The sequence below is a fragment of the Tiliqua scincoides genome, chromosome 6 (assembly GCF_035046505.1).
Source record: "Tiliqua scincoides isolate rTilSci1 chromosome 6, rTilSci1.hap2, whole genome shotgun sequence".
NCBI lineage: Eukaryota > Metazoa > Chordata > Lepidosauria > Squamata > Scincidae > Tiliqua > Tiliqua scincoides.
Genome location: NC_089826.1, coordinates 85,797,717 through 85,820,126, shown reverse-complemented (window position 1 = coordinate 85,820,126; position 22,410 = coordinate 85,797,717). Strand labels below are relative to the sequence as shown.

The window sequence follows — 22,410 nt, the reverse complement described above, 5'->3', positions numbered from 1 at the left end:
GCAAATAGCTTACGGGGAGCTCTCTTCCAGGTTTTGCCAGACCAGCAACCCATTCTACTGGCTGCTGCTGACCTCAGAATAGCTTGCAGAAGCCTCTGGAAGCTACTTCTGGTTTTTGAAGGTAATTTTTGGTTTGACCAGAAGCTTCTGCAGCCATTTGGAGACCTGAAGAAGCCAATAGACTGGGCTGCTGGTGTGACATGACCGGAAAAAGAGCTCCAGAGGCTTCCCGGTAAGTCATTCTGGCCAGCAGTGTTGCATCTCACCACAAAGGACGAGATGGGTCATGGCGCGGGAATGTCACAAAAGGCCCAGCGATGGTGCAAAGTGGCTGCAGACTTGGACTCACACAGCTGCAGATGCTCCAAGTGGCGGGGAGCTGTGGTGCTCTGGGGGGTGTTCACAGGGAGGGCAGAGGGAATCTGGGGGTAATCGGAGCAGGGCAGGGGTGGACTCCAGTGGCAGCAACTTGTGCCAAGATCCTATCTCTTCTTCTTTGCCGGGTCCTTCCCCTTTTCTTTCCTTGGACATATGCCAGTTAGTTGGCTGAGGTCCGAGGAGACCCAGCCATCAGGAGGTCTAAGGAAAGGTATTTTTCCTTACCTCTCCCATGGCTCATGAATGCCACCCACCCAGCCCCCACCATCATGCAGCAAATGCCTCCTTGGTGCAGTTGCATGCTCTGCCATGGTGGGGGACAGGATAGGCCTGTGAGAGATGTGGTAAGACTTTGGCAGCGATTGTCTGAATTTATTTAATAAATGTGTTGAGTGTTTTAATACTGAATGCTCAAGAGGCATGGGGCAGAAGCCGTATAGGACAGGACCAGGAGACTGAGAAAGCAGGGGCTTGTACTGTGAGGTTTCAGACTGCAATGATGTCAGAGGGGATGAAAGGAAAGGTACAAATGGCTAGGAGATGCCACGACAGTCTGATGTGAAATAAACAGTCTAATCTCTTGCTCCAAGGCTCCAGTCTCCAACCAAAGGTTCTCAGGCTGCAAAAAGTGTTGCAGCTTAGTACACGGTTCTAGGTGGACTGCACGTCTGAATCAGCATAAGGCAGCTGATTCTGGGCCATTTTTCCTGGACCTTTTCACTTGTTTTTGCTGGTTCTGGTTCCTGCTTCTGCATCCCTCACTTACCAAGGATCCATGATATGTTTTAAGTCAAACAGCAAAATGCTTTCCGTTTGAAAAAGCAGTTCCAGGGAAGAACTACCAATAATGGAATAAGTGCAATTTTCAGTTACTGATTTGCCAACCGACAACACGGAGTGCTACGTAAAAGTGGTGGTGCCTAATAAAATTCAGTAAGAACGATGGATAAAAAAAGATGTCATATCTTTACATTTTATCCCTTTCCATAAAAAACCCCAAGCTATTTCAATATAACTGACCTTCCCACAATCCTTAGCAAGAAAATCATTACTGCCTTGCTCTGCAAGGATATCATCAAGTTCCTGAGGGAGAGACAATTACCAAGGCCAGTGAAGGGACACCTGGTACCTTATTGGGCTATGGCCTCATCCAACAGAGGACAACTATTTTATTGCTTTATATTACCTTTAGTATTAATTATATTCTATTACTGTGTGGTTCTTTTTCTTTGATTTTGTTGTTGGGGTCAAGGTGGAAGAAATTGTGCTATTACTCTAGTTCTCTATCTGCAGGAAATAAAAGCCACTTTGGTGTGCTAAAGAACATGAAATTGAAGCCTGCCATCTTGAAAGGTATAAAAATGGTAGTTTCTTAATCTTAAATGAATCATGTCCTCTTTTCCGGCTTCAAACCAACCCGAACTCACTTGTCTGAGAAGAAAAATGAGAAGTCTCTCTAGTCTGATCTATATATACCTTATTGTGATGATATTCACTAGACAACTTTAGAAAAAGTTGCATTCATTATTTAGACACTGAAGAGTAGACTCAGATGGGGATTCAACGGATGGGGAGTTAACAAAAGGATGTCTCCCAAATATCATAGACCATGTCCATCCTCAGACTGGATTCCGGCTGGAGCGCTGCCTGTGTTTTGCGTTGCAGTGAAAGTTCACTCAATATGCTTCTCTTCTTTCACAAGTGATGTTCTCTAACTGAAAGATATTGCTTGCATATCGTTCCCATTGAAGTACCATCATTCCAATACACCAGTGGTTCTCTCCATGCAACCAGACTAACCACCATCTCCTTTGACTTCTTAGTGGTTCAGTTGAATTGTACTTCTTTCTCTGCAGAAGGAGCTGCTCTTTCTTGGACTGTAATCTTACCTCTCCCATCTTGAGGCACATAAAAAAAATTTTTTTTCTGGAAAAAAAATATATATGCCATTGCCAGCAATAATTCAGAAATGAATGCTTCAAAAATAAATAAATTTTTCAAAAGGTATACACGAAGACATGCGTTTTCCACTTATCTGCTTACTAGATATTAGATAAAATTTAATCCTGAAACTACAATTTGCATAATGTCATCACACCTACTGTATTCCTTCCTGTGTATACCTTAGTGGACAAAGTACACCATACTGACACACTCAGCAATAAAGTTAATTTTACCACTTTGGAAATGGACCACTTCTGTCCCACCAAGCCAAGAACAGCTCACCAGCCATCTATTCTGGTTCACCAGGGACTTGATGAACGTGTGTTTGCTGCTTGCTTGGAATAGGGGTGTCAGGGAGGGCCAGCTCCCCCCCAGCCCCGGTCTCCTCCCTGTTCGTCTCCCTCCCTCCCACCCCCTGCACTGACTTACCGGTGCCAGGGCTCCCTTCCAGGCTGCTTGTAGTGGTAGCTCGTCTGCGCTGGATGGCGTGTCGTAAAGGGCCTTGCGCTGCCGGAACGCTAGTTCCGGCAGTGCATGGCCCTCATAGGATCGGACCTAAATTAAACCAGAACACAGTCTGTGGGAAAAACACATCAAGAATTTATTAAGAATAAGGCCAAAGGCAACATTAAGACTCTGTAATAATGATACGGGAATTACAGATAAACAGAACAGGAAACAATAAACCCAAGCTCCTAACCCAGTGGTTTTCAGACTGGGGCGACGCGATACTCCAGCTTGGACTTACAGTGGTGCAAACTCTCCTAGAGAGTTTGAAAACCGCTGTCCTAACCTAATGCAGCCTAACCTCACCTGGGAGTATAGCTTCTGAGCATGTATAGAAAGCTGAAGCAACCATCCAGCAGCATGACTGGCTACCCTACTGATCTGGTGATGTGAGGACCTACCACACCCCAGGAAGGGTCTTTTGTACTTTAGATGTCCCCTTGTACCTTCAGGAAGCTTCTAACCAACTAGAAGTTCTGGACCCAATGCAATCTGCCCTGGGTGGCTCTAGCCAGACAGTCGTCAAGGAACATTCAAGAACATTACGTCAGTCCTGTCCCTCCTTTCCTGAAACCCACAGCTGTTGCTAATTTGCAATTAGTGGCCTCGCTCTCTGGGCCTGGAAGACTGACACAGCCTGACAGCGCAGCCCTGAGAAGACAGGTGCCTCTTTGAGAAGCCTTCCAATCAGCAGCTGTTCTCATTGTACGGAGACACACAGTTTTTCTCTCACAAGATGGATTCCTGAGTGCTTTAAGATCAGGCAGCAGGATTTTACGATTTCATCACAGGGCCTCTTGGCAGAAAAACCCCACAGCTCTCACTCTGTGCAAGGAAAGGCATTGTGTTGTCTTCTTAGAACTCTCACCGCAGGTATTCCATCCCAGCAGCTCTCCACACACTAATTCCAGCCAGAATCCCCATCTCATCTCCGCAACAGGAGAAGCAAGCAGAATGCACCCCACACAGGCAAGAAAAGGGGAGGAGGAAATTGCAAGGTGTGCCTACGTAAAGAGCGTGTGGCTTGGCCCCAATGAGGGTCCCCGGGAGGGGCACACCATGCCAGGGCCTGCCGTGACAATGCCAGCGTGGCATGGCTGCACTCGCAATCCAGCTGCAACCCAGGCCTCCTCCTTCCCCACAGTGCCCCTTCCTGGCGGTGCTGGTGAGCAACTGGAGCCTCAGGCAGCACCCTCATGTGGGATGCTCCGTGGGCCCTGGGGAGAGGTGTGCAGACACAGGCAATCTCTGAGAAGGCATGGCCCCAGCCCGGCACCCCTGAGCGCACTGTTAGTGGCTGTAATGCACTCCCAGGTGCTGGTGAATAATATGGGGATCATAACAACAATGGCTTAAATCACAGATGGTACAGGCAGCTGCTAAAGAGCATGCTTTAGCTTTGTTCAGGCCCTGCATTTGTGGCGCAGGGTGTGAGGCACGAGGGAGAGAGAGAAAAAACAAATGCACACAGGCTTGAGAATAGCACCCCCTTCTGTCTGCCTGAAACATTCTCCCTAGTGACTCTCATTTACTGTGGCAACTACTGGACTGCTCTCCCCTGGGGGCTGGGGATAAGAATAGGCCCTCAGTTTGGCTGTACTTGTCGTAAGAGGCGACTGAACAGCCACCGGGTAGAAGGGACTCGTTAGCCTGGGAAGGCAGCTCATCTGAGAGAAGGAAAACTCTGACCCCAAACCTCCACTGCCTTGTGGCTACATCCAGTTATGGAAACGGCTTCAGGAGTAGCTTCAGAATAGCACCCCCGGCAAAATCCGGAGCCGGAGTCCCTGAGGCAGTTCATGGCTGAACACAGTCACGTTCTGGCAACTCCTGCGACGCCACTGGAACCAACCGTATTGGCCTCTGCCTTTCCATTGGACCATTTCAGGGACGTGGAGAGGGGGGATTTGCTGCATGGGTAACAGCCTATCCTCCATACCTACTTTACCCAGGCTTCGCACACTGGAGAGAGCACTCTGTTCCAGAACCACCATTCAGAGCGCGATACCATAGTCTTCCGAGACTGGAGGATGCCAACATGGAAATCACAGACTTCATATAAAGACTACTAAGAGAATGTGTGAAGTTGAAATCACAGGTGCTAAGTATTCTACTGCTAGTTAACTCCACTCCCCTACAATTCAGCTAATTAAAAACAAAATAGCCTGAGAGATCCTCGTAACAGATAAAGGTCAGGTCATGGTTGTGAATCATTATTGTGCAATTAAACTAATTTTTTTCCCCACTGATCAATAGAAAATATTTGCATACCTGCTGCTTATTGGGACACTGATCTACAATATCAAAAGGAAAATTTCTCAACATGAAACCCTGTTCTCTGTGACTTCTGGAGGCCATCCTGGAATCTTTGGGATAGCACCTCTTTCTGAAGCAGCAGACTGGGTCTTCAACTTTAACATACCCTGTGTGCAGCCAGGGCATGCCACCACTTTTCCTATGCCTGGCCTGTCTGGGACAAAAAAGAAGGCAAGGAGACCTCCTGCATTTTGTGGAGGATTGAATTCATCTTGGAGACGAAGGACAAGATTGTCCTCACGACCACTTTATCCTGATGAAAAATACGCAATTGCCGATCAGAAGATAACTCCATCTTGATAAATGTAATCATCACCAAGAATACTTTTTTAAAGAGAGTTAACAACTTTAGAGAACAAGTGACTAAAGAATGGGGCACCCATCAGTGTCATCAAGACCAAGTTCATATTCCACAAAAGACAGCTAGGCACAGTCAATGGACTGATCAATGCCACCTCACAGCTATTTTCTACCAGTGTGCCACAGTACATTGGTATGCTGTGAATGGTCCACAGGTGTGCTGTGGGAGTTTGGGGGAAGGGTCATTTATTAGTAGGGCCATTGGGGGATGTGAACCCCCTCCCACTGGCAGCATGGTGTGCCTTGTCAATTGTCAAAAATCTGATGGTGCGCCTTGACAATTTTAGTGCCTTGTCAGTGTGCTATTAGATGAAAAATCACTGCATTCTAAATAAAAGTGATGAATATGAGTGAGTCTTCCAATAGATTTTCCCCTCTGGCACCCCATTCAACACCTTGACTTTGATGCTTGAAGGTTCTGGTACTGAGATCTTTGGCAAGCCTGCCTGGAGGAATTCCAAGACATCTCCAACTTTCCTGTCACTGATTTGACTGGGTACTTACTGACTTAGTAAGCCTTTCAGCTAGAGTTATGGCTTTCTCTGTCAAGCCCAACAAGCTGTTTGTGACTTTCTCAGAGAAGCCCAGTTCTGCTCTACATTGTCAAGTGGAAGAACCCTGGATAAGAAGGAACAGCTTGCTCCTGAGATAAGAGATCAGCCACCTGCAGAAGTGTCTCATGATTGACCTCTCTGAGAACCACAGTCTCCACGGCCAATGGGACATCATCAGGATTACTGCTGCTTCTCTCTCTACTTCTGTGGATAAACCATGATGGAAGTAGCAGAGGACAGAATGCGATATCTGGTCATGAATTCTCCCAGTAGAGCATTTTCTGGGGACATGAACACATCACTGGTATCACTGGATACCTGAATGAAGACATGATTAATTAACAGGGGTTCTCAAACTTCTCCCCCACCAAGACTCACCTGTTCTGCATCAGAGAGTGCTGCAATCCACCTCCTTGCCCAGCACTGGGCCTCCACAGGCCTCAGAAGGTCTTGCAGGCTTCTGGAAGCAACCAGAAGCAACTTTCACCAATCTGGAAGTAAACCAGAAGTGACTGTCTGGCTGTTTCTGGAGGCCTACAGAAGTCTACTGTGGCCTCCAATTGCATTCAGAAGGCTCCAAATTTGGAGCAAACCAGATACAAGGGCAGGTGAGAGGGCCCAAGCCAGAGTTCATTGGACATCGGGTCACAACCCACCAAATGGGTCATGACCCACAGTTTGAGAAATCCTGAATTAAGACATTCTTGGCAAGAGCCTCCATTCTGACTTGTCATTCAAAATCCTGATGAGTTAGTCCACCAGCTTATTTGACAATCCTAGCTATATGTTCCACCAAAATGGATAGATGTTTACAAGCTTATTGTGACCTTCAGGCTGCCTCCCAGCAGCCTGGATGCTTGAAAAAAAAAACACTAGATCGAGGTTAATAGGAAGTGGTTAACCTGTTAAGCAAGAGCACTTTCAATTCAGTAAGACTAAAAACATGTTAATGGGTGTGGTTGGGGAGCATCCGTGGATAACAGAAATTGCAGATATGGGATCTGCTGATACAGTGGCCTGCCTGCATTGTCTAAAGAAGGTTGGAGATAAATGCCTTGGCTCCTGAGATTGGCCACCAATGCTGCAAAGATCTTTGTGAACAATCTAAAGACCAAATGACAAGGTCCCATACTGAAAATAGTCACTATGGACAAATTGCAGGAATGTGCAATGAGCACACATTCCTACAATTTGCCCATAATGTGCAATCAGGGGATGGGGTCATGCATTCAAAGAGACAACAGATACCAAGAAATCTAATCTATTCAGAGCAGCCACAATTAATCTGAGTGTTTCCAGACGGAACCGCTTCTTCCTCCAGTATTTGTTCAGACACTTGAGATCCAGAACCCATGTCCCCATTTTTCTTGAAGACCAAAAGGAAAATGGAATAGACTCCCTTTTCTCTTCTGGTTCCTGGGAACTGTTTCAATGGCGTGGATCTCGAGTAGGTGCCAAATTGCTGCCAACATTGTTGGTGTTCTGTCAAAACCCAAGGTACAAGTGTGCCCAAGATACAAACTTATCTCTTGGACAACATGTCTCTTGTGTGACATTTGCTATGAAGTTCCCCAAAGATCCTCTGTCACCCTGCCCCTGTCACTCCAAGTTGACAAATTTGAAAAAAGACCTGCCTACATCTGCCCTATTATTGGGTCTGTCCATGCCAAGGACTGTGCTCTGTCACCTATCATGGAGCAGGATGATTGACAGGATCCCAGGTGGCTGAAACTCTGCCTTGGTAATTTCCCTTGAATCACTGCCACCTGAATTTAGAACCAACAAAATCCCTTGACCTTCCAACCACTGCTCAGCACGGCTTCCACCCATTGGTTGCACTTCTCCTTGGGCTCCCATCTCAGTTCTGGAAGACCCCATTGGCATGTTGGCCTCTAGGATCATAAAGCAGCTGCCTGGTACTGTAAGAGAGGGAGTAAAATCTGTTCGTCCATGCAAAAAGAGGCTTTTCCCTTCACCAAACTGGTCCATTTTTTCAGGAAAAGGGACTGCTGGAGGTTTTGGCGAACCTGATGGGAACATGGATACAGCTTCCTTCAGACTGGAAGCAACCAGACCCTCCATTTCTGATTTCAGTCAGCTGAAGGGTACACCCTGCCTTGGCCAAGATGATGGGGTTCAGTCAGAAATATTCAGGATTCTGTGTGAGGACCTCCAGATCTTCCTCCGACAGCTCCCTTCCTATTTGGATGTACTTAACAGTCTAAGTCAGGGTGTCAAACCGAAGGCCCACAGACTGGATACGGCCCTGAAGCTCTTTAACCAGCCCAAGTGAGAACTGGGCTCTCCCTGTGCTGCCCTTACAGAAGTGATGCTTCTGCTGAGGCTCTGAAAGAGAATTAGAAGGAGGCCTCAAAAGGTAAGGAATGCGATGGGGAAAGAGGCAGACCAAGAGCGGTGAGAGAGGGAGACACTTTCAAGGCACTGGGAGAGCCCAATTCTCACCTGAGCCACGCTTTCAGCAGCTCTGCTTCTACCAAGGTGTCACTTCACCTGCCACTGTACACAATGCATAGGATTGTAGCCCTAATGGGGAGCTGCGGCCAATGGCCCAGTAGGTCAAGGGAACCGCCAGCCAAAAAAATTTGGGAACCACTCACTGGTTTATTTGGAAGTTACAGGCTAAAAATAGTCATTTTGTGATTAAAGGCTTGTTCTTTCTCTTTTTGTCTCTTTGCTGTTACAAACAGCCCAATCCTAACTAACTCCCTGAGCAAGGCTGCAGCAGTGGCAGGTGGCACAGCCTCTGCTATATCCCATGGGAGAGTTCTGGCTACTGGAGATCCCTTCAGGGCAAGGGGACACTGGTCCCCTTCCCATGGGGTAAACTCCAGAAACAGCTAAGAGACAACTTGGGCCTGTGCCAGATCAATTGCTGCGGCCTGTTTCCTTTGATCTGTGAAGGTGCATCAGGCCCAGCGAATGGCCAGCATTCAGTGTTCAATGCTGCCGCCAAATCTGCCCCCCTCCCCACCCTGTCATCACACTGTTCCACCTACTCCCTCCTCCATTCTGCCCTCCCACCAACCCCTGCACAGTCTTTCCTGCTCCAATGGGTCTTTGCAGATCCACTGGTGCGAGTGGGAAGGTCCCAACCTTCCCGCCGGTGCCCTAGCAGCTAGCGCTGCCAGAGTGCACTTTATAGCTGCTTTGCAGCAGCCAGGGCTGGCAGAATACGTGTTCCGCCAGCAGGGTAGCCCAACAGATTAGGCCGTAAGTCTCCAAGATGGTTCCACTCAGAAAGTATGTCCAGAAGTTGGAACACACATTGGTTGAACAGCTGGCTCCTGCTGGCCCATCACACCTTTGCAAAAGCACCACAATGGATGAACTGCACCTGCACAAAAGCACTGACACAACCGCCTGCAATGCAGGCATTCGTAACTCAGACGTCATGATAAAATGCAATACACTTGGTCCCCAAGTTATGGACATTAGTGAGCAAGAAAGACTCTAAAGATGGAAAAAGTTTGTTCCTTCACTTAGCCTAGCTTTTTTCAAACCCAAACTAAGAGGAGTTCCCCAACGTCTTATGCTATACATTCCTCTCTCCCTCTGAACTAGTTTTCTATATGCAGGGTTGTTGTTTTTTTTTAAATGTGAGAGCATTCAAAAATATTTTGCATCTGAAACGGTACAATCAGCTCTACCACTTTATCTCAATGTACACACAGATCCAATCTAAATAATTCAATTCTACATTCTCTTCCACCATACCTGTATCAGGTGTGTTTGTAAAATCAATCGGTTTTTACTGTCAAAACGTCCACTGTCAATGAAAGACAGTCCGTGCTGACCAACTTACCAGGCAGTTGAAGTTGGAAAAGACATCAGTGGTGGACTTAAAGCTTCTCCTTTTAATGCATGTCCTGCGTGCGAAATTTGAGGTGGAGGCTGAGGTTGTGTCTGAACCTGTACTTGTCTTGGGTCCTGAACAGGCTTAATCCACCGGCTTGGTTCTGGTTTCATCCATTTCCCCTCGAAACCCCACCTTGCTAGGTACAGTTTGCAAAAATCATAGTTCATTGAGGAATAATACAAAAGGTCCAAGACCAGCAAGGTCACAACAAAAAAGCCATAGATCCACACTCCCAACAGTGCGCTGTAATTACTGCAAAAGGAGATAAGGCAAATGTTAACGACTCACTCAAGTCAATCACTTCGTATTTCAAAATACATAATAATAATAATTATTATTATTAACAGTATTTATATACCGCTTTTCAACTAAGAGTTCACAGAGCAGAATACAGAGAAAAATCAAATAACTAAATGGCTCCCTGTCCCAAAAGGGCTCACAATCTAAAAAGATGCAAATGAATACCAGCAGACAGCCACTAGAACAGACAGTGCTGGGGTGAGGTGGGCCAGTTACTCTCCCCCTGCTAAATAAAGGAGCACCCACTTGAAAAAGTGCCTCTTACCCAATTAGCAGGGGTTAACATAACAGCCTTTGTCTATTTGTCAGGATGCTTCTTTATATTTGCTCACCATACTTATTTCTCTATCATTCTTAGCAAAGCCCAGAGCTACTTATATGGACTCTCACAAGTCTCCCATACAAGCACTGATCCGAACCATACCTACTTACTGCCCAGTCCTACCAGTGACATGCTGTGAAGTCCAAGGCTGGGGAGTTCAGTGACCCAGAAGTGCGCGGAGCTCAGTGACCCAGAAGTGCATTGGTGACGTGATTGTGTCATCACATCATTGCTGAACTTCTGGGTCATTATTATTTTTACCCAGTGCAGGTGCAATCGCTGCAGATGCTGAGCTTTGCACTGAGAATGTCACCAGCCCTGATAAAAGTAATTTTTTAACAACAAAAGAAAAGAGGCAAAACTATAGAACGTGTGTAAACAGATCTCTAGCTATGAAATTAATTTCATAATTTTCATGATGTCTTAGACGCAGTTGTGGGTCAGAAACAATTCTCTACACTCAAGAAACAAGCCTGTAGCTGCAGTGGGCCAGCAATGATAGTCCTGTAACTTGTATACTAGCAAGGATTCAGAAGCATAAATTCTCGTGACTTACAACTTCGTCGTCGGCTATAAATAGTCTTTAAGGCACTTCATTAAAAATCATTTAGTGAAAAATGAACACTACTTTGAGGGCTGCATTTTAAATCTGGAACGTTTTAATCAGGCCATTTATGGGATCTCCATCTGTTCCTTTAAAACAACATCTGCTTCTGAGATGTTCAAAAATAAGAGTACGTGATTTAATTTAAATGTCAGCAGACATTACTGTTTTCTAAAAAATGTTTTGTTTAAATCATAAGGCAAAATGGACATACTTGCACATCTTGTTCATTAAGGGCCCAATCCTACCCAACTTTCCAGTGCAAATGCAGCTGCAATGCAGACCTGAGGTAAGGGAACAAACATTCTCCGACCTTGAGGAGGCCTCCAAGGCTATCACCACCACAGAATGCAGCACATGCCACACTGGCAAGGCTGCATCAGTACTAGAAAGTTGGATAGGATTGGGCCCTCAGTTTTGTTTTTTGATACAGCATATTTCAGAGTGCGATACCATAGTCTCCCGAGACTGAAGGATGTCAATGATGACAGCATATTACACCAAAGCCTATGGAGTTGCACAGGACTAAAATTCTGTTCTCCATGCCATTTGACATCTACATGAAACTGCTGAGCAAGGTTGATAGGAGATATGAGTTGCAAAGTCACCAGAACATTGGGAAGTCATGGATTTCTACCAGTATTTGCCAGCTGCCTGCGAGCTGTGATGAGCTGAATGTGAGCTAATAAACTGAGACTTAATACTAACAGAACAGACATGTTGCTGGTCAGTAGGAAAGCAAATCTGGGTTTTGTGAGTCCCCTGGACCAGGGAACCATCTTCTCATTTATGGCGTTTTGCTGGGTAAACTACTTTGTGGGAATGCAGTAAATAAATATGTTTAAACATAATGACTAACAATAATTTCAATTTCACAGGAGAGAGGAATTGAGAGAATAAAATTTGGACAAAGAATGGTAAAATAGCATTTCATTGTTTCACAGTCTTTCAATACATCTTCATTTTTCCTTTGAATGTTCATGAACGTGAACATTTCATGAACATGAAATGGCTAAAGAACATCAGCATAGTGGTTGGCTGCAGCCCCCTGAGATGGAATGGTCATGTTCCAAGCTGGCTTTGTTACGCAGCTGGTGTGGGTTCTAGACCAGCCTCCCACTCTTCTTTTGTCCCTGTCATGGGTGTTTCTGGCCAATCATGCAAAAGATGAGTGCCTTTCTGGTTAGGGCAAGTCTGTTTTTGGACTCCCAGTCTGTGCCTTTGTGCAATGAGCCACCAGACCCCTGCTTTGCCTGAGTGCAGTTGAGGCTCTCCTTGGGGCTTGTTCCAGTCCCTCCCCTGGCATAGGGGCTCCTTCCAGCTGGAGAATGCCCCAAAGGAACTTGAACCCTTGCCACAAAGAGGCTTCTATGCTTTTTCACATGGCACCCCTCTTTCTACACTTCTTCTGTTTGGGTGAAAAAAAAGAAATCCTGGATGTGTCTGTGTGACAGGACTTGAATCCTTGGGTGCAGGGGTTCCTGGCAAGTCTTCACTTTAGCCCCTTCCCTGCTGATGCCACTGTAGCTCCTGCAGAAAGTGGGGCTGCTATGGCATCCTTATGCTATGTTTTGTGCATGTGTCATCTCCCCATGCTTGGCAGTAGTGCCTGTTGCTTATTCCTAGGGCCTGGCAGGGGCTATTCCCCTGAGCGTTGGCTGCTTGTGCCCTAAATCTGCATTTGCCCTCTGCTCAGTTCACCCTGGCAGTACTTCTCTGGCCCCCAGCACTGGGGCTAGGTGGATGTGGCGACTAGCCCCTTGAACATCACATTGAGGATGCACAGTTGTCACACCTATGATGCACCAACACAGTGTTGATCATGCACCAACTTCACACCGATGACACACCAATGACATCAGGATGTTGCGCTGTGGGTGACAAGCTGCATCAAGGTTTCCACAGACACATGTGGCATTGCCAGGATAGGCTTAGGATATGCTGGATACTGCACTGGTGTCCACGTGTCGTTAACATGGCATCCAAATAGGTTTGGACTGTTAGCCACAGGAAGCTCTTCCCTGACTACACGGAGCAAAAGAAGGGGGGGATCTCAACCCACATGATTTTATGGGCAGACCTGCAGCACAGCTTCAGACAAAGCACAGAGTAAAGAAATCTGAAACTGAATGTTGCCAATCTAGCGAGTGGGACACGGATTGTGGATTCTGAGTGCACTAATCACATTACATCATCAGAACTTTAAAAAAAAATTTTTTTTTAAGAACTGGATATAAAAGTCAGTAGAAAGGTATTTGTGGCAAGTGTGAAAATTCATGGCAGAGACCATGGAAAACTGAGATGCAATGCAAATGGACAACGTATTAATGTCATACCCAGTGCTATTCCGTATGCACCAGAATTAGATCACAATATGCTCAGTGTGTCTGCATCAGACAGAAGAGGCTCCATAAGAGAGTTCTAAGTGAGAAATAACTAAAGCAGTGTCTCAGTAGGCCAAGCATTTGAATGAGGAGGTATCTAGGAATTCGATTTGACAGTGAACAAGCTAGAGTCATCCAGACAGCAACAAAGAGTGCCATGACATAGAAGATATGAAGAGCTGTATGGCTCCATTTTGCTGCCCCCCCCCCCCCGCCGGGAATGGCTCAGAAGGGAGGGGCCGCTCGCTCACCTCCCTGCCAGGCTGAGCGCTCTGCCCCCCCTCCAGCTACTCCACCGGCCCTGTGAGGGCAGTATTTCACAGAACGTATTCAAGGCTTTGTTATTTCAATGGTGCTTGATGTTATTAAATACCTAGGAATTTCTAGGGATGTAACACAGATGACTGGACTGAATTTTAATAAATTGATACATGATATATATTTGGACCTAGAAAAACTAGCTCCTTTAAACCTGTCCCTTTGAGGTAATGTTAATACACTTAAAATGAATATCATACCTCATATAATCTATGTCAGCAGTTCTCAAACTGTGGGTCTGGTACCCACCAGTGGGTCATGACCCAATTTTTGGTGGTTCACAGAAGATTCGCAGATTAACATCAAGAGCTAAACAAGCTGGTACTTGTTTAGTGGGGGAGCACTGGCGCCCAGTCACCATTATAGCCATAGTCCTTGTCATTTATAAATCAGGCAGCAGCCTGTAGGGACTCTAAAAAGTTTGGGAACCACCGATATGTATACGTGCAACCTTTTCATATGTACCAAGTTGTATTAATAAACTCTATACCTTGTTTAGGAAATTTTTATGGGGAACTGCACCTCCCAGGATCGCTTTTAAGCAGACGCAATGACCAATTAATGAAGGTGGATTTGGATGTCCTGATCTTAATTTACCTTCAAGTTTATCTGTTAATCTCCAGTAACTACTGTAAATTATTCCAATCACAGACTCGATCTTGGGCTATTTTAGAAACTTCCACAGTGGCTCTTTTGTGGAAACAGACAGTTTAGGGACCTAAATATGTCAAAACAAGGAGATCCCATTAGCAGGATCTATGGTTGGATGTGTATGGAGTATAATGGCACAGACATATGAATTTGATCCTTATTCTCACGCTAAATTAACATTATGGGTTAATCCAGAACTGAAGATTGGGAAGGAACCTATGGAAGAACTAGACTGTCAGGTCAGTTTTTACCCTTGATCATCCTATTTTATGTAACCAATGGAAGATAGTTTTAAACAGCACAGTCACATTATCTATGGATCTTAGATTGTGTTTAATACAGAAAGAATATCTTTAGGGTTTACTAGACACCACAGCATCTTCACACTAAAGAATTAATTAAAGAACTTTTTAGCACTGCTGTAGCTGTGCTAAAGTGGAAGCAGTCACTAAGGTAAGGATTGTTTTTCCCCTTACATCGGGCTGCACTGTGGCTGAATCTGCACTGGAAAGTTGGATAGGACTGAGCCTTTAGTTGTGTTCAGAAACATGTCTTTTAAGAAGTTATTAATAGTATCACTGCTGTATTTCAACCATCATTGATACCTGTTGGTACCTCTGTCATACTGAATTATTTACCGGTATCTTGAAAGTTAACTGTGGGGAGTGGAAATGGACTCCCTGTGCCCTTACAGTAGCTAAAAGACTGATACGGAAAATTAGAAGGATAAGTAACCTCTTATTATTACTCAATGGATTGGAGACCTTTTGACTTTATCATCTTATGAGCTTACGGACAACCACATATGGTTATATTCATGGGTATTTGGAAGTCTTGATATTACAGGTTCAGCCTAGTTATCCACAGAATTTTTATCCATGGATCTAGCTCAACTAGGGTCCCCTGGACCTGTGTTAAACCAGATTGCGTCCAACTTGAATTATCTGGAGGCAGAGGAGCTGGGTTCTCCTTACTTCCAGAGGGTCTTCTGAGGCCTCTGGCCGGCCTTAGAGGGTCACTTCTGGTTTTTTGATAAACCGGAAGTGACACTTTAAGGCCTAAAAAGACCTTTGGAGGGCCAGAGAAGCCCTCCCCAACCTTCTGAAAGTGGATTCTAATGTCCCAGAGACATCAGAGGGCCTTCTGAGGCCCGCAGAGGCCTTGCATGGCCTCCATGGGTCTCAGAAGACCCGGTGGAGGTAACCGGAGCACAGATCCAGTCACCTTTGGAGAGTGAGAGGTGTGCCTATTCCGCTATCCGTAGTTTTCAGCATCCGTGGGGGTTTCAGGTATGGAATCCCCACGGATAACGAGGCACCACCTGTATATTATACAGCAGGGGTGGCTCATGTTGCTTAATGTAAGATATGATAAACTACAGATGTTTGAGAGCTGCAATATTTGAGAAGTATTTAAATTCTTAAATATATTTACTCACCATGAACATTAAACTTACATTTTAATCCAGTGACTCTCATTATTTGTGAACCTGGTAAATAATTATAAAGCTTGACAAGTGTTTTATGTACCTTTTAGATTAATTGTGATGCAAAAAAACAAAAGAGCTGAGACGTATTTCTGCGAGCCAAACATCGTGTGTTAAAGGGCCACAGGTGGCTCATGAGCTGTGGCTTGGCCATCCCTGATATGTAGTGTCTGATCCATGTAATACTACAGGTTGCTTAAATATCTTTACACGCATTGTTTTTTTTAAAAAAGATCTAGTTTTTCTTTGCTAACATTGTGAAAATAGGTATATCTTAGTTTCTATTTTTAAGTGTTTTGCTGTGATCTGAATTTTTTTTTTCTTTTTGTGAAGAAAAAAATAATGAAAAAACATTTGAACTTTATGTACTAGCAACCCAATCCTATGCTGCCCGGAACACAGGGCTGCCACAGTGCCAAAAATGGCTGCCGCAGCATCCTAAGCGCTAACCAAGCAGCGCTGCCGGCACCTTGGGAGAAGGGGACTTTCGTCCCCTTCCCCCAGGTAAGGCAAGTATCCCCACAATGGGGCTATTTGGTTCTGGGGCAACCCTTGTTGCCCTTGGCCCGAAACGGAGGCTCTGGATGCAGCAGAGTTCAGCTCCACCAGTCCTGCTTCCCTTCTGCTTTGCTCCGTCTCGCTGGCCGGCTTCCACCCTGCCCCGGAACGTCTCCTCCCTGCTCGCTTCCGCTCACCTCTCTGCCGCCCGGAGGTCCACATGACTACCGAGCAGTGCAGCACCGATGATTCCCCCAGCACTACCATAGTCTTTCAAGACTGAAGGTTGCCAACCAGTCTAGCGCCAGCTAGTGCTAAGCTGGCACCGGCAAGGGACCAGCACTGAGGGCCGCAAACGTGCTTTATGGCAAGCTCAAGGTTGGGCTCAAAGGCTGCAATCCTATACACACTTACCTGCCAGTAAGCACCACCGAAATAAATGGAACTTACTTCCGAATAGACCTGCGTAGGCTGTTTTTAGTGATACATTCACATTTATATACATTTCTGTGACCTGCTTCTATGACCCCATACAATTTTGATTATATCCAAAAAATAGTTTCAAAAAAATAAAAGAAAGGGGAGGGTGTTGCAGCTCATTTACTTACTTGTGCATATATCCTTCTGCGTCCCCTGTTATATTCATCTGCATAACCGTCTGAAACTCCGTCTCATTACAGCAGTATTTAAACACGGTGTTGTTATGGTGACAGCAAAAGATGTAAGATTTATTGTCAGAAAGACGTGGGCAGTGGAATCCAAAATGGGAGCGGCCTTTGTAGTCTGTATACGGCTCGCAGACGCGAAAATGTGCAGACAAAGCTGGAAGGCAAAGAGCATTTGTCTTTGTAACTCAGTTGGAACAGCCAGTTAATGGTTATACTGAGAACACATTTATTCAGCACAACTGAAATGTGCAGACACTTCAAACACATTCTCTCACTAACTACCCAGTCCTGTCCCGCACCAGCTCATAGCATGCAGTTTTATTGACAGAGTATGCGCTGTGTGCTGTGCACTGTGGCGGTGGTGGGGGAAACCAGACAGCCCAGGAGAGGTTAAGTAAGACTCTTTTATCTCACCTCCCAAGAAGCCATCTGGCTGCCAATGGGACTCCTCTGACTATTTAGCTGGCAGAAGTCCAAGGGGTTCAGGGGCATGTCACTCTGGAAGAGGGGGCTAGGAGTTTGGCATGTGCCTGGTGGCATAGCTGGAGGGGGGTGGAGCACCCAGCCTGGTGGGGAACCTCAGCACGGCGGGCAAGTGTCCCCTCCCTTTGGAGCCATTCCCGGCTCCATTTTGTCCCCCCTGCCGGGAATGGCTCCAAAGGGAGGGGCCGCTTGCGCCGCCGCGCCACGTGTGCCACTGAGATCCTCCCTCTCCCACTCCCTGACCAGCACACTCCCTGCCCCATTCACACACAGTCCTCCCCCAAACTGCCCCTACTACCACCTTAAATGCACTGGCAGGGCATCAGGGAGCCATTATCATGCGTGCAGAACCTCCAGCCATTGGTGCCAGCAGAAGTGAAGCGCAAGACAGTGGCCAACAGCTTTTCCACTGTAGGACCAGGATGCACAGCAGTAGATCATGGCATCTGCTGCCATAAGCCCCTAGATAGGATTGGGGCATAAGCCTTACTTCAGTTCTGTAACTGATGTAAGTTTATTATCCAAGATCAAGTTTGTTATTCCCTGTGCTGTGAGTAGTGTGGGAAACAACTGAAAGTGGGTTGGTCCAAAGGCCACCATTAAGGCTGCAGCTGAGGGGTGATTTAAATTGGAGATTTTCTAGCTGTTCTTTGCTGCTATGCTATACAGGTGGCAATCAGGTGACTCATCAAAAACTCTTTGGTTTGTAAAGCATTAATTTTGTACAATTGAAACCTGTGGTCGTTATGAAACCACAAGCGAGTTAAATGTTATGAAACAATGAAAGAAATCCTAAACTACTGAAATCAAAGGAACCACTTTGGAGTCTCATTCATTTTTAAAGGGAGACATTTAAGGGTGTGATTAACTTTCCCACTGAATCAGCAGCACTGCTAAGCGGTTAACTCTGGCTGCACTGAGCCCATATTGTGTATAGCGAACACTGTTATGCAAATAGAAAATATCAGTGATTATTTTCTTTACTAAAAATCCTTGACACATTTAGAAATCCAGAACAGTCTCAGCAGTGAGAACTGTTATTCAAAGAGAACATACTGTAACTATAAAAGACAGCATTTAGTCCTGAAATGTGGGGACTAAAATAGGAGGTGACTGATCTTAAATGACATTCATTTATTTTTAATTTAATATTATGTAGCCCGTTTTTCTGTTCTCAGAGTAGATCATAATCCAACACCATGTGTATACCCAGACTCCTATAGGGTAGCAACACCCCACCACCAGAATGATTGGAGAGGTGGAGAGGTGGCCAGGTGCCTAGCGTGCAGTCTTTGGCTCCTCCCCACCTCTCAGACCACGGCTGTTAGCCCACCCCCTGCTACACGGAGACTGGGCGAAAAACACCCCCATACCTATTCAGAGTCAGGAGGAAGCAAACCTCACTTAATCCTCTGGGTGCAATTTTAAAAGGTAGGCAGCCAGCAACATAAGGGAATGCTTGCCTTCACTGAACGCTTTCATCCGTCACAGCCTGACAGATGCCAATAAGATAATACCTGAATGATACGAGATCACAACCCTACTATGCTACACCAGCTCCGTAAGACCCCAATTCACTCTACGAACGAACAGTAGACAGAGGGATTTGATCCTATCAACCTCGGCACAAAAGTGGAAGCACAGTTTGCATTTAATTTCTCTATGACAAAAACCAAACAAAACACCACACTTGATTGAAAAATTCATAAGGATACATGAATTACTGCGGATAAATGTTTGGCTTTCTCTTAAGTTACATAGTAGTATCACCTGCTGCAGTTTCCAAACAAATGCATCAGGTGCAATTGCTCAGAACTTCTCTAAGACTAACAGCCCAATCCTGTGCTCTCCTTTATACCAGCACAATAAAATCTTGCTGTCCTAAAAAGCGTAATGACAGTTCACATAGCACACCTACCACAGAACGGCAGCAACAGCAGAACCACACTACTGCGGCAACCAAACCAGTGCTGGTAAATTGGTGCGGCAAGTGTTTTGTGGATGGGGATGGAGAGGGCAGAAGATGGAGAGTGGGCCAGAGTTGGTGAATTTTGGCACATGCCAGATCCTATCCCCCTTGTTTCACCCTTCCTCTCCTTGGACTTATGACATCTGTAGAGCTGCCACAGGTCTAAGGAGGCCCATAGACCATTGGGAGCCTACCTGGAAGTAAGGGTACAAATTGGTCTCCTTACTTCGAGGAGGCCTCCTGATCTCCTCCACACCACTGGATGTGGCACATGCCACCAGTGGCAGGAGACAGAGGGACAGTGGTTTTTGCAGTTATGTTTTAAGTCATCATATGAAAATTTTTTTAAAAATATAGGTTTTTCCACATTCACTACATAGATGAGTTACATTCATTGGGTAAGGAAACAGAAAGCAGAACATTTCTGAGAAGCAGCTATCAAACCGTAGCCTCTCCTTTCTCCAGGAAAACACAAACAACAACAACCCATCATGTTCAGCACCGAGAGTGTATAGGTACCCCGATTAAGATGTTAGGGATATGGGGCCTGATCCACACAGCGTGTGGTGTGACAGCAACCTGCCAGGACATACATAGAACTGGGAAAGAGCATGGCCCCTCCCCCACTGTAACAACAGAACACAAACACAAGCCCCACTGAAGACCTGTAAGCCTTTTTTTTTTTACTGTGTTAGCCTTGCTGAGACTTGTTGTCACAGTTATGTGGATTTTTTTCACAGGGGGACCTGGAACAGGCATGACTCCAAGCCTCGCTGTCTGACCCTGAAGCAAAGCCCTCTGTGCCTCTTCCGCACCAGGGCCCAAAGCCACTGTGAATGCTGGGGGTAAGCCCTATCCCCACTGAGATCTGGTATGAATGGTGGTGGCAGGTGCTGTTTTACTCATTCCTTGCTGGGTTGGTGCCAGGAGAGCCTCTGGAGATCCTACTGCCATTGGTTAATGCCACTCCAGGTCGTTACTCCTATAGAATGGGCGACTCCAGCCTGCTATGTGAGGGAGAGGAGGAGAGCAAAAAAGGGGAGGCACTCTTTCATGCTCCCTGTCTGCCCTGAAAGGAGGGAGGCTAGAGAAGAAAGCACCCGAGGTACAATCTGAATGCCTGTGGGTCCTTTGCTACACAAGGCATTTGACTCACCCACATCTGGGCTGGTGAACTCCACCGGACTCAAGATCCTATCCCTCCCTTGAATTTTGCGTCCCCTTTTAAGTACGGTATTTTGTGCTCCCCAAAGGGGGGGGCTACCCTACAGTGATATAACTAAGAATTGCTGGCATAAGGAAATGTACAGTAGAACAGAGAAAGACTATTACATGCTTTTGTAAAGTGATAAAGTAATCATTTGGCAGAAACATGTGCAATTCCACAAATCATTTGACGGCTCAGAGTTACATTAAAATACTGAACTTTCATGCATGGTGCACAAACAGAACCTGGATAATTTGAACCAGCACATGTTCTTTTCCAGTACATACACAGAGTTGACCTGTCTCATGTCAATGCACCCCTCCCTGGAGGGCATCAGGAGAACTCCAAATAAGTGAGTTCTCTCTAGTCAGAGCTTATGCCTAGACGGTCAGGTTAAGTTTGGTGGTTGGCAACCTTGTCTCGAAAGACTATGGTATAAGCCTACAGCACCAGGTATTCCCAGGTGGTCTCCCATCCAAGTACTAACCAGGCCTGACCCTGCTTAGCTTCTGAGATCAGACGAGATCAGGCATGTGCAGGGTAACAGTTGCTGCCTGGTTAAGTTTAATTTTTCTTTTTCTTTTGCCGCTAATCCCAAAATCCTATTTTTTCCTATTGGTCCTTTTCCCATTTCTCTTTTTGTTTTCCTCTCTTAACAAACTCTTGTTCTTTTTACAAGTTGCCTGCCTGCCTGTTTATTTCTGATCAGAAAGGTCTGCTCCCTGACAGGTTGCTCAGGGTGAACACTATGAAGTGTGAACACAAAGGAATGGGATTGGCCAGGTTAGTACGCTCCTCCGACTGCGCTTCTAGCAGCAGCTTCCATGCTGAGGGCATCGCAGTTATTGGGCTCCTTCTAAGCAGAAGGTGGGGTGAAAAAGGGCTGCCAACCTTCTGGTCCTGGTGGCTGCATGTCCTCTCTTTTCAGACAACTTCTATCGGTCCAGGAGGCACCTAAGTGGGCATGGGAAGGTCAGGTGCTGCCTGGCTGTGTGCCTCATTTCCCTCCCTATCTCAGGACTGCAACAGCCCTGCTGCATCACCACAGAATGCACTAACTGCTGTGTAACCCAAACAAAACAGGATTTCATTTCAGTCACTCAGATCCTGCAAAGGACATCTGTTTGTGTAGCTGATACCCATCTAAAGGCAGATTAGCACCTGCATCACAAGGCTTCACCAAGCCCCACTGAACTAATGGGCCTGCTGGATTACTGAGGGCTGATTCTACTGCTGAAGGGAATTCATCGACATCGCTGTTGGTGCCTGGGGGTTTTTTATTTGTTTTTGGCAAAACACTGTACGCAAATTTAGAAAGCGTACTTTCTAAATACGCAAAAGCGTATCAGTAAATATAATAGTTCCCCCTCTGGGTTCACTAACACTCAAAAGGTTTGTTTATTTACTGGTATGCTGCTATCCAGCCTAGACTCTGGTTCTGACTAGACCGGAGCTGGACTAAAGCTAATACATTTATTTACGGCACTGGTCAGGTTGTAAGCTCTTCGTCCGAGAGTTGTGTAGCCAAATTGTGTCCCTTCCCCAGGAAACTTTGGGAGAAGTGTTAAAACAGAGTCTTGGGGC

At 45.9% G+C, this 22,410-nt stretch overlaps 1 protein-coding gene and 1 pseudogene across 1 annotated transcript in view; both read right to left on the bottom strand.

Annotated features, from left to right (window-relative positions):
* Positions 1-284: 284 nt before the first annotated feature.
* SHISAL1 (shisa like 1) overlaps positions 285-22,410 on the bottom strand; it is a 47,668-nt gene continuing 25,542 nt past the window's right edge. Inside the window, exons 3-8 of the mRNA XM_066632945.1 lie at positions 17,108-17,321; positions 9,883-10,188; positions 4,022-4,046; positions 2,752-2,877; positions 1,399-1,461; positions 285-389 (exon numbers count right to left, since the gene is read on the bottom strand). Of these exons, the coding sequence (XP_066489042.1) occupies positions 285-389; positions 1,399-1,461; positions 2,752-2,877; positions 4,022-4,046; positions 9,883-10,188; positions 17,108-17,321 (839 nt within the window). The remainder of the gene's footprint in view (positions 390-1,398; positions 1,462-2,751; positions 2,878-4,021; positions 4,047-9,882; positions 10,189-17,107; positions 17,322-22,410) is intronic.
* On the bottom strand, positions 21,265-21,381 carry LOC136656560 (5S ribosomal RNA; annotated as a pseudogene).